General features: G+C 54.0%; 1 protein-coding gene across 1 annotated transcript in view; it reads left to right on the top strand.

Moving 5' to 3' along the window:
- Positions 1-15,746: 15,746 nt before the first annotated feature.
- Positions 15,747-18,717, top strand: part of CCDC57 (coiled-coil domain containing 57) — a 64,634-nt gene continuing 61,663 nt past the window's right edge. Inside the window, exon 1 of the mRNA XM_006869621.1 lies at positions 15,747-15,807. Within this exon, the coding sequence (XP_006869683.1) occupies positions 15,747-15,807 (61 nt within the window). The remainder of the gene's footprint in view (positions 15,808-18,717) is intronic.

The raw sequence follows: 18,717 nt of genomic DNA on the forward strand, positions 1-18,717 counted from the left end.
GGTGTCGGAGACAGGTGTGGAAGCTGCTTAAAGGTCCAGGCTGGCAGAAGGTGGGCATATGGCAAGGGTCTGCCCAGGCCTGGTCGGATCCCCGAGCTCCTGACATGTGCCAGCAACCCTGCAGGCTCATGGGTGTCAGTTCACATCCATGAAGCAACAGGGGCCAGAAGAGCAAAAAAACTGACCTCATTCGCCAGACTGGATGCTGTGCCTACAGCCATCCACATGCTTACTCATAGCTGGGCCCCTGGTGAGTCCTCAGTGGACCCCTGGGCCCATCCCACCTCCAACACCAGATGGGTTTGCAGGCAGCTTCAAACCTGCGGGTGGGTGGGTGGCTTCCAGGGTATCTCCCATCTGGCTTCTCTGAACTGGGTCTTGGTGGGCAGAGGCTGGGGGGCAGGAGTCAGCCAAAGCCACCCTCCTCCACTCATCCAGCCTCTCCCTCCACACCACAGGCCAGCACCAACCTGGGCACACTGGGCTTAGATGGTCACACACTACCTTGTCCCACCCGACATGGCTCTACATGGTCGGTACTCACAGGGGCCACCTTGGCATGGCTGGGTCCAGGTCCCCTCCCTCCCCCTGCCCTGGCAGCAAATTCCCTAAAGCCAAATGTCTCACGGTGGAGGGCAGGAGAAGCTCAGGACAACAGGCTGCCCCAATTTCACCCATGGGCCTTGGTGGACAAAGAGGCCATCACACCGGGCTCACTGCTGCTGCCCCCAGGTGAGAAGTGACTGGACAGCTCGAGGTGGGAGCAGAGGGGAGTCCCAGGCCGAGATGGGGGGCGGCAGTCAGCGAGGGACCCAGAGTCCCTGCCACAACCACGCCCATCTCCACGGGCGCTGGGAGAGGTCACTGGGTCGCGCGTTCGCCTGGATGATGGGAAGGGGACGAGCGGCTTCCCGCTCGGCCGGCCTCCTTGCCCCACTGAGGTGGGGGCTAGGGCGCGGGGAGAGAGGATGCTCCGTCCGCCCCGCCCGCACGCTGGGCCGAGGGACGTGGGGGACGTGACCGAGCCAAGGGAGGAGCCGCCGCCGTATTGCCTGGAGTAGGCGCCCTCCGAGCAGCTACCGTATTCGCCAGTGGTCGGGTGTGGAACACACGCGGAGTTGCCCGGGTTCAGTGGAGCCCGTGAACCTCTCCGCCCGCGCGGGAAGCCGTGGAGGGAGCCTACGCGCGTTGCCTTCCGGGCGGGGCCGGCTTTCATTTTCCCTTCTGCAAGACTCAGCCGGCTGCGCTACTCTAGAGCTCAGAGGCCTCGGGGCACACAGTGCGGCCCTCCCTCTCCGCCCTCCTGTGAGCGCTGCTTTGAGCAACTTGTTTCTCAGAAGACTGAGGTCCAGAGATCTAGACTCACCTAAGAAGATGCCATGAGGACACCCAGGTCCTGGTCATGTCCCAAGCTGCCCCTGCGTCCAGGCCCAGTTACAGGGCACCTCAGGTAGCCCTCTGCAGTACAACCCCACACACACACTTGTTGGGGTAGAGGGCACTGGACTTCTCCTCGCCCTGAGGGGCTTTTATTGGGCTTTCCACTCACACCAGACTGGGCACACAGGGGACCTGTGCATGGGCCAGTCCAGCAGACTCAAGGGCTCCCACCAGTCAGTGCTGTCCGCTGACCATGCACATCCTCTCCTTGTTGCCTCTGCTCAAAGGAACTAGTGCCCACTCAGTGAGAGTGAGGTTTCGCTTGCTGGTGGCCAACCCTGCCCAAAGTCATACAGGGTCATGGCCAAGCCTGCCTTGGGACCAGGCTGTGAGGCCTGTCCACACCACGTGTGTGTCCAGGGCAAGAAGGCCCCGCACCTGCCAAAAACCGCCACCAATACCCTCAGAGCCCCTCGGACAAACCCTGCCCTGTGACCCATCGTCTACCCATTGAGGGTCACCTCACCACTCCCTGCTCCTTCCCAGTGCAGACAGACTACAGCTGAATCCTAGGCTGGGGGAGGCGGGGTCCAAGCACCCACCCTCTGACAACCCCCCTTGGGTTTGTTTGGGTTATAGGGAGAGGTCCTTTGGCCCTCCACTGCCCTCAGACTACCTAAGCTGTGGGTCCTCGTTACAGGGAGAGTGACCTGGTCTGTCCAGCCACCACTGCCACCGGGCCTGGGCCCCAAAGAGCCTCTACAATAGGTAGGTCACTGGCCCTGCGCTGACCCTTTGTCCCAGACTAGAGACCCTAGGGGCCCTGAACTCAGCTATCCACTCCCTTCCACTTGGGCACCTGGACAATGGCCCAGAGCTCAGGAAGAGACACTATCAGATAGGGAAAATGAGGCAACCATCAGGAAGCCAGCGAGGTTCACTTAGAGGCCAGCTTAGTTTTCCCAAATCTCAAGGAGTCCAGCTCCTGTGTGGTGGTAGCCATTCTCCGAGGGCACGTATGGGTTTGGGATTGTTTAAGGCGCAGGAAACCGGGGGGAGGAACGGGATGGGCAGTCGCACAGCGCCTGGATCGCACGTGCTCTGCAATCCCTTGGGAAGCGGTTCGCTGGCTGGTGGCAGGGAGGAGGCCCTGGCCAGGAAGGCAGAGCCATAGCCCCACCAAATATAGACCGCGCTCTGGTCAAGCTCCTGCCTCCCGAGCTATTTATATCCATGGAGCCGCCAGGATGCCGCTGCCCGCCGCTTGAGGAACCCTAGCCTCGAGGGCCGCCCGACGGAGGGCTCTGGCGGGGGTGAGGACTCTTGAGGTCCCTGGGGAGCGCATGGGAGGCGAGGGAGCAGGGGTCAGGGCGAGGGCGTGGACACACACTGCGCAGGGCTGCTGGGCCAGGGCCGAGCATCCACACCGCCACCTACCTGCCGCCGCCCGGCCGCCGCTCCGCCCGTTCTGTTCGGGCGCTGCGCCGGGGGCGACTTTAAGGCCCTGGTCGCTCGCGCGGCACGTCCCCCGCGCACGTCACCGCCGCCTGACGCCGCCCAGCCCGCCCCGCCCGGACCCTCTGCCGTGCGCTCCCCGACGGCGCGTCCGCGTCGCCGCCACCCAGTGGCCCCTGGATCAGGCTGCTTGTCGAGTCTACCAGCGCTCGGACCCTGGGAGATGCTCCCGGCCCCGCCCCCGCCCTCTCGTTGGGTGCCCTGCGGTCATCAGCTCTGTGCACCCCAGTGGAAACCCCCATTCCGGGTTTCCAGTTTCCCAGCTGGGTGACTCGCGCTGGGGGTGGGAGCCAGCCGGCTGTCCGCGCCCTCCTGGGCCCTGAGCCCTTCCCCGCCTGAACCATGGCAGCCTCCACGCCCCCTCGACCCCCGGGGCCCTAGCGGTCCTGTAGGACCTGCCCCCATCTGATAAGCAGCCTGGTGCTCTTGGGCAAGCCTGTCAACACCTCCTGAACTTCCGTTTACCGGAGTGGCTGCCGCCTTGAGCAGTCAGGACGCCGAGGATCTGGGGTCGCCACCGTGCAATGGATGTATTCACCACCCCTGGCCCGGACCCGGCACCCAGAGAGTGGAGAAGAAAGACAAAGATCAAGTCGCGCTGATCCTTGGCAAGGCGCTTCGCGAAACCTCATTTTCACAAATGGCACTTGGGGCGTTAATGTTTGAGAAGTAGTTGGGGGGTTGGCATGGGGGGGGCAGACCACCCAGCTAGGGGGGCGGGGTGGGTGAGTGGACACTCGGGAGCACTTACCACAGAAAGTTCCTGGTGTCAGCAGGAAACCTGGGCTGGGCTTTATCACCACAGGAGGGCTAAGGACTTCCCCCTGGGGTGGGGGTGGGGGGCCGTGGGCTGCAGAAATGGGGGTGTACCCGAAAGCCCACTATCATCTCCAGGTGTGGGACCCATAGGCCTGACAGATGAACACCCCTTTAGCCATGCCCCCCAAGAGTCTACTGCCTCTTGAGATTTGGGGACCCTTGGACTAGGGGGCCTTGAAGGGTCCACCCATCTGCCTGCTCTAACATCCTTCACAAATCCCCTTGGGATGAGTGGGGGTACAGCTGAGAGGAAGAAGCAGGGGTGGGAGAGGCTGCACCCCTCTTATGAGCTGGGTAGAGCTTAGGTAAGGAATCCCCTTATCATGGGACGTTCCTGCTGCCCCCCGGTGTTCGGTATCCACTCTGCTGTGCCCAGAGACCCTCCCTTGCCAATGCCTTCCCGGCCTCCACCCACCCACTCCTCATGAGTGGAGATGGGTGGCAAGAATGCAGTGGCCAGAAAAGACCCAGTGAGGGTGGGCAGTCCCAGGAGTTCAGGACCCCCTGTCCAGTGAGGGGCTCCCGTGGCCCCTCCCCACCTTCTGAAGCAGGAGGGCAGCTCCTCAGATGGCCACATGTTGGTCCTGCCAGACTCCCCAAGAGCCTCAGAGCCCGAATACTCTCCAGGGCTGAGCTAAGGCCGCTGAGGGGACCTGGAGGGAAGGGATCTGTTCCCAGGTTTTCAGGTGGGGGACCTAATGGGGTGGAAGAAAGACCCTGTGGGCGGATCCTGGGGATGAGGTGGGGGCACAGATTCCTGGATCAAATAGAAGTGAAAGAGTTAGTCCCTGAGACATCTCCATAACATGGGGCATCCCTGCCCAGCCTTCAGAATGGACTGGGGCTCTGTTGTCCCCCTTTCTCCATGACTGGTAGCCCCTTCATCCCCCGGCAGTGAGGACAGGGGTTCTAATCACATGCATGATAAATACCCTCCTCCCTCCCAGTGGTCTCCACTGTCCTGGCCTGGGGGATCTTGGCCTTGGCTGCAGCACAGGGTGGGCAGGAGGACCCCTAGATTGGACCATCCATGTCTACTCCCAGTGGGAAACACCATGTGACCCTGAACCTCCACCCTGCTGGGACCATGCAGAGGCAGACAGGGGGCATTCACAGGGGTGGGTGGTGTCTGCTTCAGGCTCAGGGCGCTCTCCTCTAAGCATCTCCTGGACAGGGGCTCCTGCAGTGGGAGCCCCCCACCCCAGGCTAGGTCCCCAGGTCCCACACTCACGGGCACCTGGACTGCTGAGCCAATTTTGAGCTGGCTCTGAGTTCCGGCAGCCTGGGCCACTCCTGCGACCCCTTCTCAGCTGTACCCCCTGCTCATACCAAGGGGATCCATGAATGATACAGGCAGATGGGGTTCTTCCAAGACCTCCGTGTCCAAGAGCCCCCAGATCTCAAGAGACAGTAGACTCCAGGGTGGATATGAGTCCTTCCTTCAGAGATTATTGTCTCAGAGAGGTGGCCTGAGGCAGGCACAGACAAAGGTATGGTCATTGCTGGCCATGGGGTGGCTTCTGGGTAGTCAGTAGGGGGACAGCCAGCAACACTCCTGTCCTCTGGTCCCCCCAGTCGCCCAGTCCCGCCTACCTCCCCTTCTTCTGAATCCTCTGATTGATCCTGTCTCAGCTATAGGTTCCCTCAGGCCCTGGCAGGTGCTCATCTCCGGCCTCCTTGTCTGCCTCCCTACTTGCCCAGGGCTGAAGCCTCCTGGAGACCATTGCTCCACCTTTTCTAGAGTGTTCTGTCCTGTCACACTTCCTATCTCCCAAAGGATCATGAACACAGCAATTTAGTTCTCCAAGGTTCCTGCAGCGGTTGCCCCAGCGTCTGGAAGGGCAGGCCTGTCCACCTCCTAGGGCCAGATCTCAGGCACTGGGGCCAAGTTTCACACCCTCGGGCCTGGGGGATCCCTGCTAGACTTGCACTCCCCTGCACTGCGGCCTGCCCCCCTCCCGTATCACGCAGTGCTGCCGCCACCACCCATGGATGGGATGGCGCCAGGTCGGGCCACAAAAGTCCTAAGATGGAACCCTACAGAGCACAGCATTGCCTTAGGGCTCAGCTGCTGGCTCCTGACCTGCTCTCATTACAGGCCCCATCCAGCCTAGACCCCATACAATGTCACCCACCTGTCAGCCAGACCTCCAGGTCCAGCCTCCAGGTCTCTGGAGCTTTGTTCCCAGCAGCCTAACCCTCCCCAGGCATGGAGAGGTGGAAGCTCCCGTATCCAGTCCACCACCTAACCTGTCTCTGGAACTGCAAGGGGGATTAGCTGCCCTGAGACATAAAGACACGTGGTGTGGGCTGGGTCAGCCCTCCATGCAGGCTGTGGACAGAGGTAATATGTGCAGTTTGTGGGGGACCACAGATGATAGTGTGTGCATGCACGTGGGAGGTGTAGGGACCAGGTCAGACAGCTCTGCCCCCTGGGGGAGTTCCATCAGACTCATGCCAGCTCATCTCCTCCACTCCTGGGACCACTCTCTGGGAACTCCAGGTGGACACCTTGTCCAGGGTGGCTGCACAGTTGTGGGGGTAAGGCAGACATTGTGGGCCCCGCGGAGCAGCATCCAGCACCCACAGGCTTTGTGACTATGTGGCCGGCTCCTCTCCACACCTTCCCTCTGCACCTCCGTGAGTGCTCTCTGCCCCCGCTTGGGCACCGAGAGGCCCCCAGAGAGCAGACATCTCAGCCCCAGGATCACAGGGGAGACTGAGTCTCAGCTGAGGCTCCAACCCCAAGATAGTCTACCACTTAGAGCTTTATCTGTTTCCTGTTGTTGTTGTTAAGTGTTTTCGAGTCAGTTCCAACTCATAGTGACCCTGTATAGGGTTTCCGAGGATCTTACAGTTCAAACCAACCCTGTGGTCCAGCACATTAACCCACAACACCACATCAGGACTCTAGTGGGGCTAGGGTGCTGGTGGAGGTTGGCGCAGAGTACTCTTACAGCTTGGTACTAAAGCCACTTTTGGCCCTTCAATCCCACTCCCCTACCGGCCGTCCAGTCTTCCGAGATGTAGAAATGGTGTGGAAGTGACAAGTCATAAGGAAGGAGGAGACACAAACACCACATCAGAACAAGGCACGTCAGACACTCCTCCACCTTCCTTTACCAATGCTGACAACAACCCTACCTCCTCTCAAGGCATCTTTACTTCTCTGCTGGATCTGATCATTGCAACGGCCACATAGAACTCACACACCAGACTCACAATTACAGGATTTATTAGGGAAGTAACAGGTCATATTTAGCCTCGGAAATGCTCAGAATCGTTTTTCAGTTGGGACAGCCTCTTCTCAGCCCTGCTCAGAGGCACGCCTCACTCAGGTCCCCGGCCTCTCAGCAATGTTACGTGGGCCCTTTGGGTGTTGCAGGTAAATGCCCAAAGGGCACTATAAGCTTCCGGACCATAAGCAGCAGCCAGAAGGCACTCAGCTCTCTGGCTTTATGGCCGAGGAGGAGGTCTCTGGTCAGTACTTTGGTTCTGCTGCATCTGGGGTGGCTTCCCCAAGCCCCTCGGCACCAGGGTCCTCTGTCTCCCGGATCCAACAGACACGCTCACTTCGGGCTCTTCTTTCTTGGTGGTGAGAGCTCCCATTTCTGCTTCTGAGATAGCTCATTTTTAAACCGGGTGGGATGGCTAAAATGACCAACCACCAGGTTAGAATTCTAGACATGCTATTTGCATGGTCCCACTCAGTCATTAAGGAGCATGGTGGTGGGGGTGGGGGTGGTGGTCATGTGCTGGGAGTCAGTTCCAACTCATAGCGACCCTGTATGGAGTTTCAGAGGCTGTAAATCTCTACAGGAGCAGAAAGCCTCCTCTTTCTCCAGTGGAACAGCTGGTAGTTTCGAACTGCTGACCGTGAGATTATTAGCAGCTGGATCTGTAACCACTACGCTACCAGAAGGAGCTCTGGTTGCTTAGTGGTTACAAATCGCGCTGCGAACCACAGGTCAGCAGTAGTTCAAAACTATCAACTGTTCCGCGGGAGAAAGAGGAGGCTTTCTGCTCCCGTAGAGATTTACAGTCTCGGCAACCCCGTACAGGGTCGCTATGAGTTGGAACCAACTCCACGGCACCTAACAACAACAACAACCGGTCATTGGAGTCCTGGGGTGGCACTGGGGGTTAATGCACCAGACTGAAAAGCCATTTGAACTGCAAGGTGGGCAGTTCAAGCTCACCAGCTGCTCCTCGGAAACCCTATACAGGATCGCTATGGGTCGGAATCCACTGGACGGCACTTAATTAACAACAACCATTTGGTGGGGGCTACAAACACTGGCTCGGAGAGCTGTATCACTGCAGGACAGGAAATGAAGACTCAGTTTTGGGGGTGGGGGGTGAGGGAAAGGGAAAGCTGGGCCAGAAAAGTGACTGGTAGTAGCCCCCAGCACCCTGGTCCTCACAGACTTGGGCACTGCATCAGGGATCTATGGCTACATAAGAAATGCCCCAGTGAGAACGGAAGTGGTCCAACAGACTCGTGGAACACATGAACACTAGTCTGCAAGACTCTGAGAGCAGAAGGAGATGCTGCTTCCAACTGCTCTGAATGGGATCACACTCCCAATTATTTAAAAAGTTACAGGACTATGGCCCTCAAGTACCCTTCAGATCTGGAAAGGAACTCACCCTTGGGGCCCAATTTTGAGTCAAGTGTTTGGGAGGACAGCAGCATTAGTGACGTACGCTGGACGGGTCACTCATTCAAAATCAAAAGGGCAACATTTCCCTCAGGACAAAGTTGGGAAGGGGGGTGGGATGGAAACAGGACCCACAGGGAGGAAGTGGGACAACGGTTGTTGCAGGGAGGGGATTGCAATCCTACAGATGAAATAAAGTCATTTATTGAAGGTAAAACTGATGATCTTGTTTGTAAACCTTCACTCAATTCACAGAAGTTTTAAAAAACAAGAATTACAATCTGACCTATGCAGCAGTTAAACAAAAAACCCCAAATACAAGAAGTAATCCTAAAACTTGACAGCTTAAAGCAATCAGGTATTTATTTTCTCAGGGATCTGGGAGCAGCTTGGCAGCGGGGGGTTAGGGTCTCTCCCCTGTCTGCAGTCAGTCAGGTGCCGACTGGACTGATGTCACCAGGACCTCAAGTGGAGATAGAGGACATGTTTCCACGGTGGCTCCCTCCCCGGCTGTTGGCAGGACTTGGTCTCTCTCTAGGCCGGCTCCAGTGTCCTCACAATATGGCTGGCTCCCTAAAGTGACTGAACCAGTCGCCAGGGAGCAAGGAAGCCGGGTGTGTTTATTTTTCATGTATTTTCTTTACCATCATTGAGAATAGACACAAGACAGATACCAATTCAACGACTCTCTGTACAATTCAGTGATAGTGCTCACACTCTCTTAGTTGGGAAGCCATTTTCCGCTGCTTTCCGAAGTATTCCTCCATTAGTGTAGATTCATTCTCCTTTAAACTTTCTACTTCACCTTGTGAATGGTTGTTGTCCATTTGATGCCACATAGATCTCTGAAGAGCGCAAGTTTCAAGGCAGGCCTTCTTCACTAATTAAGGTGAGCAGTTGTTCGGTTTAAAAAAGCCGTCAGGGGATGTTTGGGATTTAAGGTTGAGAGTTTCTTTGGGGCAATAGTTTAGAAGGTGCATCCACCTTCTGTGGCTCCTGAAAGCCGGGATTGCATGAAGCCTTTTAGGACCTGGAAACTTTCTGCCATCACTTCAGCCAAACTCGAGAGTCAGGAATTTGGTCCCATCTTTGGAAAGATGGAAGGAGCCCTGGTGGTCCTGTGGATTAAGCACTGGGTTGCTAACTGCAAGTTCAAACCCACCAGCCACCCCTCAGGAGAAAGATGAGGCCTTCTCATTCCCAACCTGAAAGAATGGTGAGGGGGGTGTGAGCTGACTGCAAGTGACCCCTGGGGGCTGCTCTTCCCTCCCTCCCCTGGCAGAGTCAGGTCTCACTGGAGGTGAGCAAGCCATGTGGTCTCAGAGAAGCCCCCAGCTCCAAGGACTGCCTAGCAGGGTGGGGTGGGTGAGTGGACTTGATGATCAAGATCTACAGGAAACAAGCCACAGCCTCCCCTCCCCCCGCCTAGGTAGCCAACTCTTGCAGCCACTTTACTTCCTCTTTCCCTGGTCCCCTGAACAGTGTTCAGGAGGAGTGTGGGGCCTTGCCTTCCTTACAACTGCAACAGGGGGCAGCCTGAAGTTGAAGGGTACTTGGCCATAGAGCTCACAGCAGAAGCCCAGAACATTCCACCAGGTGGAGGGAGCAGGCACTGTGGGGATAGAGTGCTTTATGCAAGTTTTGTTTATAGAAATGCACGTGAGCACAGAAATGGATGAGAAGGCACCATACCCAAATGGTAGCCTCTGGGAGTGAGTTTGGTTAGGGTTGGGCTAAGTTCTCCGCTTTACATTTTTCTAGAATGTTCTGTTTGCCTACAGGAAGTTTCTATTATTTGAATAATTAGGACAATAATTACAAATGTCCTAGAGGTCCCATTTGTACCTTTACGGCAGCACATCAACAGGGAGCTGCCAAAAATTCAAGCGGGATTCAGGAGAGGACGTGGAATGAGAGACATCATTGCTGACGTCAGACGGATCTTAGCTGAGAGCAGATAAAACTAGAAATGTGTTTACTTGTGTTTTACCTACGATGCAAAGGCATTCGACTGTGTGGATCCTAACAAACTATAGATAACATTTCAAAGACTAGAAATTCCAGAACACTTATTTGTGCTCGGTGGAAGAGAACAAGGTATACTGACTGGTTTAAAATCAGGAAAGGTGTGCGTCAGGGTTGTAACCTCTCTTTCCCCATAGTTGTTTAATTCATGTGCTGAGAAAATAATCTAAGAATCTGGACTATATGAAGAAGAATACGCCATCAGGACTACAAGAAATGGTCATTAACCTGCACCATGTAGATGACACAACCTTGCTTACTGAGAGTGGATAGGACTAGAAGCACTTCAGGATGAGTTGTCACTCAATGTAAACAAAAATCCTCACCAATGGATCAGTAAACACCAAGGGGAGAAAAGATTGGAGTTGTGAAGGATTCCAGTTTACTTGGATCCACAATTAATACTAATGGAAGCAACAGTCAAGAAAGCCAGTGTCGCATCGCCTTGGGCAAATTTGCTGTGAAAGATCCTCATGAAAGTGATAAAGAGCAAAGGTGTCAGTGTGAGGACAAAGGCGCCCAGACTCAAGACATGCATGTGACAGCTGGACAGCTAATAAGGAAGACGGTAGAATTGATGCATTTGAATTGAGGTGTTGGCAAAGAATACTGAAAGGCCAGAATTAGAAGCAGTGCAGCCAGAATGCACCTTAGAAGCCAGGATGGTAAGACGTCATCGTATTTACTGTGGACATTTTATCAGGAGAGACCTGTCCCTGGAGAAGAAGAACATCATGCTTGGTAAAGCGGTGGGGAGCGGAGGGAGGAAGGAGGAAGAACCCCCCAAGAAGATGGGGTGACATAATGACTGCAACACTGGTCTCAAACCTGACAATTGTGAGGACAGTGAAGACTCAGACGGGGTTTCTTTCTGCTGTGCATGGGGGTCACTGAGTCGGAACCAACTTGACAGCACCTAAACCCTAACAGAACTCCCATGGGCACAGGACATCTTTAGGACGTGAAACGATTGTGTGATACTGTCGCAGTGGACACACGGCATTAAACGTGACCACACTCAGTCAGCTAGGGACTCTAGCTCATCACCTGTAACAAACGTATCCGATTTCAGAGGTGAACTGCCCACAGGTGTATGGGAATCTGGGCCATCTTCTCAGTTTTCTGTAAATCTAAAACTTCTATAAAAATAGTCTATTCATGAAAAACCAAACCAAGGTGCATGGGCAGTCCCTGCCTCAGGAGTGTCCAAGGTGGCCAAGCCTACCTGGTACGCTGACCAGTCTGGGGACCCTCTGTCCATTGTGTGGTCCTGGAGCCCGGCACAAGCACCCACAACACTGTCCTGTCTTCAGTCCCACCCTCTCAGCTGTCTGTGGATGTCTCCTGGGCGCCAATGTTTCGGGGGTCCAGCCCTCCTCCTATTCTCTGTTCACACTTCTGGTTACCCAAGAGCACATGGCCACCCAGACTCTCCAGGTGGTCTGTAATTAGGGTTTCCCCTCTCCCTCAGTCCCATAGCCAGGCCATCTAGCAGCACACCCAGCCCACGGCTCCTCGTGCTCGAGCCGTGTTCCCCAAAGCAGAGCATGCTGTCTGGCGTCATGTCCACTCCAGAGTCTGTAACAGTGCCTGCAACAAGGTCGCCCAGAGCTGGCCTCTCCTCCTACCTCCTGAGCTGAGGGGTCAGCTCCTCCAAGGCTCACTCCACCCCTTACAGTGTGACAACCATCTGGACTTGGTGCGCTTAGGTGTGACCAGGAGATGTGACCAGTAGGAGGAAGCTGGAGGAGTCCTTAGCAGCTCCTGGCAGATGGCCAGCCCCATGCAGCCCAGATCATAGGTACTGTGGGTACAGCGAGGGACAGGAGGTGCCCAGCCACCCTGCACAGGGACCACAAAGGTCTGCACTTCCCCCACCATGACTCAGCATCAAGAGCTCCCAGAAGCCACCTTGGTAGGGGGTGGAAAGACTGCAGCCAGGGATTTGGCTCTGTGTGGGGCCACAGTGAGCCCCTTACTGTCCCCATTTTTATTGAGTGGAACAGACCTCATGGTCTTTGGAGGATCTAGTGACCCTGTAAAAGTGCCACACGTCACACAATTCAGGCCACCTGCCCCCAGATTCTGGGCAGTCAGTGGGCAGCAAGCTGTGGACAACAGCCCCTCTGGGCTGAGACAGCCGTGGACCATCAGGTTAGCTCACCTGGCCCTAGGAGCTTCCCTGAAGCCTAGGCTCTCCTTGCCGGTACTGGCACTGACGGCCTATAGCTGGCCTTGTTCTTGGTGCACAGCGAGCTGCTGTGTCCCTCGGCCCCCAAAGGTCTGTGCTGCCAGTCCCCTGAGGTCATCATCCGACACTGAGCCCAGGGGACAAGCAGCCGGCCCTGGGTGTGGTTGTGGGCTCACTTCCTGCCCACAAGGCCTGTAAACAGAGAGGGCTAAGGAGATGGAGAAGTGGCCAGGCAGGTCCAGGGCAGGGCGTGCTGCAAAGCAAGGCAAGTGACGTGCCCAGGGCTCCTAGGCTAGGCCCCCGGTCCTGCCCACGCCTCTCTGCACTTCAGCACTCAGCCTGGCAACAGAGGTTCCTCACCACTGGGGGTGTCATCAGTGACACAACCCAGTGGCCAGGCTCAGGACAGGCCTGGAGCTTGTGGATAGTCAGGACCAGGCCTTCTTGGGCAGCCCAGCTCTGGGCCTTCCCCCACCCCCAATGTCCCTGTCCAGGTCCCAGCTGCCGGTGGATACTCAAGTGTCCAGGCTAAATCCCAAGTACTGCAGCCCAACCCCTTTGGTGATGGGTTCAGACTTCCTCTTCCCTGTTTGGGCCATGGATGATGGAGCCAGCCAATGAGGGTGAATCTCAGTGTGCCCGGCAGCAGAACCGCTGGCAGTACCACCATGTTCCTGGTTGTCCCCACACCTGCTCCCTTCTGTCAACAGGGAAGTGACCCAGAGCTGCCATAACACAAACGCCTCAACTTCAGAACTGTATTTCCTCCCAGTTCTGGAGGCTAAAGTCCAACTCAGGACCTCAGCTCTGCTTCCTTGTTCGTACCCCCACGTTGCCCTCCCTGCGCATTTCTTGACTTCTGGACCCCCCTTCAGCCCTTCACATGTGTGTGTCTACTCTGCCCCTTGGATAGGACATCTCTCAGAAAAGATCACTATACTGGTATGTTGTTGTTGTTGTGAAGTGCCGTCAAGTCGGTTCCGACCCATAGCGACCCTGTATAGGGTTTCCAAGGAGCAGCTGGTGAGCTTGAACCACCAACCTTGCAGTTCAAACGACTTTACAGTCTGAGGCATTAGCCCACAGCACCACACCAGGACTCCATACTCGTATGGCTTTATTAATACCACAGAAGTAAACCTCCACTTTCTGACTGTTGTTAAGTGCTGTCGAGTCGATTCTGACCCATAGTGACCCTGTATAGGGTTTCTGAGGAGCATCTGGTGAGCTTGAACTGCTGACCTTGCAGTTCAAATGGCTTTGCAGTCTGGCGCATTAACCCACAGCATCACACCAGGAGTTTCTGACTAGGGGCATATTTACAGGAAGCCGTGTTCAGTGCTGCGACTCAGGTGCACCTGACCCATTGTCTCATCTACATGTGAAACCTGGACAGTGAATAAGGAAAACTGTAGAAGAATTGATGCATGTGAGCTATGGTGTTGGACAATATTGAGAGTGTCATGAGCTGCCAAAAGAACAAACAGATCTGTGTTGGAAGAAGTGCAGCCAGGGTGCTCCTTGAAAGCCAGGATGGCCAGACTTCATCTCTCAGACTTCAGACATACTATCAGGAAGGACCAGTCCCTGGAGTTTTATCATGTTTGGTAAAGTGAAAAGTCCGAGAAAAACAGGAAGGGCCCCCAACTAGGTGGACTGGCACAGTGGCAGCAGCAATGGGCTCAAATGTAGCAACAATTGTGAGGTGGATGAAGAACGGGGCAGTGTTTTGTTCTGTTGTGCACAGATCTCTAAGAGTCGGTACTAACTTGATGACCCCTGACAACAACAAATGTGCAGGGGATGGACCTGGGTCGGGGTCTTCCCCCAGCTGAGTCTGACTGGAATCAGTCCTCAGACACTGAGGCTCCTGGAGCCCAAGTTCTAGGTCAGCCTGCTTGGTGGCTTGGGTGCCTAGACACGGGCTACCTGCAGCTTGTAAGCACTGGCTCTCTGGCTCACCGTGAGGTCAGGGAGCATGCATAGCCCCACGATGTGGGTTCTTGTAGGCTTCACTTGGTAGGTGAGGACAATGAGGCATGTGGGCAGGGACACAGACCCCACAAAACAGCCTGGCTCCCAAAATTGTGGGTCCCTATCCCCTCATAGGGATCCTGGTGTGGCACTGGAGGATAAGGACTGGACTTCTAACTGCAAGGTCGTTAGTTCAAAACCACCAGCCGCTCCTCGGAAACCATGAAGGGTCGCTGGGAGTCCAAAGACTCCAGTAGCACTTTACAACACCACCCCCCTCATACGGATCGGAATTTCCAAGGACACAGCTCCCTTCCCCTCCGGGCTGCGTTCACTCGATGAGATCAGGTCCCAGGCCCAGTCTTCCTGGGGGGCGATGGACGTGGATCCCGACCTGCTGTCACCCTGCGGGCCGGGGACGTGGGAATCCTTAGCTGCAGCTGGTTCTGGGGCCGACCGGCGTCCGGAGAGCTGCCCGCCTTCCTCAGGACTCGAGCTCCCACTGACCAGAGCGGAACCCGGAGCCGGGGCTTTGGTTTCCACCCGGCGGGACCCAGCGCCACACTTAACGTCACAAACTGCGGTCGACGGACCGGGTTGCCATAGCAACGCGGCTAGACCCACCAGCGCTGCGAACTGGCGTTAGGGGTGAGCCGCTGCGCGGGGACAAGCGGGAGCAGGGCGTGGCGGGGATACCGGGTCACACGAGCGGGTAACGTGGGGGAGCCGCGTCCTCGGCCTACCGGGTCGTCAGCTGCTCGCCTCGCAGGCTGAAAGGAAGCCCTGAGAGGATTTCCGCTGGGCAGTGTGGCTCCTGCAGGGCGCCGAGTCCGCTCGCGACCCCGCCCAGCTTCAGGCCGGGGCTGCAGGGCCCAGGCCGAGCCTCGCTCCGCTCGGACAGACCCATACTGCCCCCTGGAAAATGGGGAACCTATCGCACCAGGAATGCCTGTCCACCTAAACCCCCAGGCAGCGCCAGCCTATGGCAGCTTGCTCCTTCCTTCTCTGGGTTCGGCTGCCAGTGGTAGATGAGCACTTGGTGATCACTTCCGGGAGTGATGCGGTCGGTGAAGAACCGGAAGCTGACATTCCGGGTGCGGGTGTTAAATAGTAACAGCTCCCCGGATCGGCAGACCACTGCCGGTGCTCTGCGGTTTCCCCCCCTTTGACCCATTAACACGATGACGGGCACGATTATCCCCATGGAAGATGACCAAGAAGATGGCCCCACCACCACGGCCAGTAAGGAGGAGGCCAAACCTAGGCCACCTGGCCTCTGAGTCAGCCCGCCTCCAAAACTGGGGTGGGGGACTCCAAAAAGATAATGGAAATTTTTATTGTCTTTTTTTTTTTTTTCTTACTCACTTTATTTCTAATAAGTTATTTTATTTTCCTTTAAGCCGTGTGTAAATAACTAAAACAAAAGTATGCAACTTTAAGTTGGTTGTTTTTTTTTTTGCTTCTATTCTCTCTGTGTTTTTTTGGCAGTGGAGGGGGGGAATGTACACAAAAACACTCGTGAAAATATAATCATTTAAACAACAAAGGCACATCCTGCAAGCCTGCTTCCTGGCCGCCAGTATTCAGTCCCTCTCTTTGTGTGAGTCCAGAGTCCTCAGCTGCTCTCTCTCTCCATGTCTCATCTCTGCCTCCATCTCTAGTGTCCCTGCTTCTCTGGATAGGGTCCTGAATTCCATTGTGCTCTTCTCCCTTGGTGGCCCTAGGGTCTTCTTTTTCTGGACTTTAACTACTCTCCCCTTTTTTGTTACAAAACTTCTGCCTTTACAGTTGTGACAGTTGAATTAGTCATGATAACAATTACTCACTATTGAATCATAAGACTCTTACCCCATCTCCTTTCACCAGACCCATCTAGACAAGATGAAAACTATTCACCGGGGATTCTATCTTCCCCCTCACACTCTGAAACTAAACTCCCTCTTGAAAGCTTGCAAACCAGTTGCCCACCCCACCCCACTTTAGGTAGCCAGTGTCTAAGTTGCCCAACTCTATCAACTCTGTGTACAGATGGGATAGCATTGATACTTAATGTGAAGACTCCTTCCTTCTCTGTTGCTATTTAGAGTTACTCCCACCATGAGTATAGGTCAGGTTCATAAAATTGTAACAATTTACCCTTGTTTCCTTTATCAAAAAAATTTTTTTTTGTTGTTTTTTTTTGTAATCTTCCTCTAGTCGAGTTCTGTTTATCAAGCCATGGAGGTCGAATGGGTACTATCTGCAAGTTTGGGTTTTCCTGTTCATCTCCCCTCACTTCATACCAGCTGGATGCTTCACTCTCAGCTCTAGCCCTCTGTGGCTATGTTCTTGTCCATGGGCTCAGGTGTCCTCAGGTCTCAGCACACTTTGGACCAACCTGCCCTTCCTCTTTTCTCATCTCCAGGCCAACAGGGTCAATGGACTGTGGTTGAAGTTAGCCCATTTCTTCATAGCTTCCACTCACCAGTAGACCAATGTGGTCGCCAACAAGCTTACATGCCTGTTCATGTGTTCCCTTTGAGTTTCAGTCTTAGAAAGGAGTTTGTTGTGAAGGAACTTGATTGCTTGCCTTGATGGCTTCCCAGAGAGCAGTTTGCTTGTTCTTGTAGTAGGTTGTCATGCTGGTATCTTCTGTTGCTCTAGCCATTCCAGGCTGGCCTGCTTGTCCTTGCTAGTGGAAATAAGTGTCCCACCTCATAAGGTTCTGGATGGGACTCAGGATTCTACCTAAGGTCCTATACACTGCAAAGGCTTTGCAAGAGGCCTATTTCACTGGGCAAGTTCTAGAACCCCTTTTAGGTATTCCAATCAGTTATAGGCTAAAGATGGGCTTACAAGTTTTCTGTAATCATGTTTCCCAACATTCCTTTCTATCTCACCCAAGTGTCTATTTTACAATAGTAGACAAGGGAAACCAATATTCATAAGACATTCAAGCATTTTTGTATTATTTACCCTCTTCAAGCTATACCTAGATCCCTGTATCCCAGAGCTCTGTTGTTTCAAGGTTGAGCATGCATCACTATTTACCTCTGTCCCACTTAGGACATGTAAACCTGTCTCAGTGTTCCCCTATCTATCTTGTTCTTCTGCCTACCCCTTCACCTTGTATTGCCCTCCCCAACACCTGAACTAAACCCCCAACCCCAACCCCACTGTTGTGATTACCTTATATTCCATTAATTCTTCCTTCCATTTAAGACAGTCTTATTTTATCCTGTCCTTCTCACCACCTGGATCTCTGTTCCTTTGTGTTTACTTTCTTTCACCTTGTAAATGTTTTGATCATAGACGGACCTCTCAGATACTCTGTTTTTATAAGTTTAATCTGTTCTTGACTCTTCCATTTGTTGATTGAGTTCAGGGTGATGCTGCCACGTAAGTCATTTCTCTGGTTCTGTTCTTGTTGGTTCTCAGTCCACAGATTTTCCTTTATGTTTTTTTCATAGCAGGGTTGTCTTTGGCAAAATCCCTTAGCTTCTGTTTATCCAGGAATGTTTTGATTACACCATCGTATTTGATTGACAGCTTTGCTGGGTAATGGATTCTTGGTTGGCAGTTTTCTTTCTTTTAGGGTTTTATGTATGTCTCCGCATTTCCTTCTTGCCTGTATGGTTTCTGTTGAGAGATCCGAGCTTAATCTGATTTGCTTGCCTTTATATGTTACACTTCTGTTTTCCCTAGCTGCTTTCAGGATTCTGCCCTTATCTTTGATTTTGGAGAGCTTAGTTATGATATGTCTTGGTGATTTTCTTTTAGAGTCTATCCTTCCTGGAGTTCGTTAAGCTTCTTGAATGCTTATCTTTTAGCTTTTCAGGATGTTAGGAAATTTTTCTTCAGCAGCTCTTCAGCTATCTCCTCTGTGGACTTGTGTGATTCTTCCTGTTCCGGAATGCCGATAAATCTTAAATTATTCCTCTTCATGTTGTCCATCATGAATCTTAGGCCTTCTTCAAATTTTTTTTAATCCTTTTTTTGTATTTGCTCTTCTATCTTAGTAGTGATGAGACATTTATCTTTTAGCTCACTAGTTCTGGCTTCTATCTCTTCAGTTCTGCTCCCTTGCCCTTTCAGTGTATTGTCCATTTCTGATACTCTATTATTAATTGTTTGGACCTCTTTCTGTAGGTTTTGAATTGTTTCCAATGCTCT

This window comes from Chrysochloris asiatica, unplaced genomic scaffold (genome assembly GCF_000296735.1).
Source record: "Chrysochloris asiatica unplaced genomic scaffold, ChrAsi1.0 scaffold00132, whole genome shotgun sequence".
NCBI lineage: Eukaryota > Metazoa > Chordata > Mammalia > Afrosoricida > Chrysochloridae > Chrysochloris > Chrysochloris asiatica.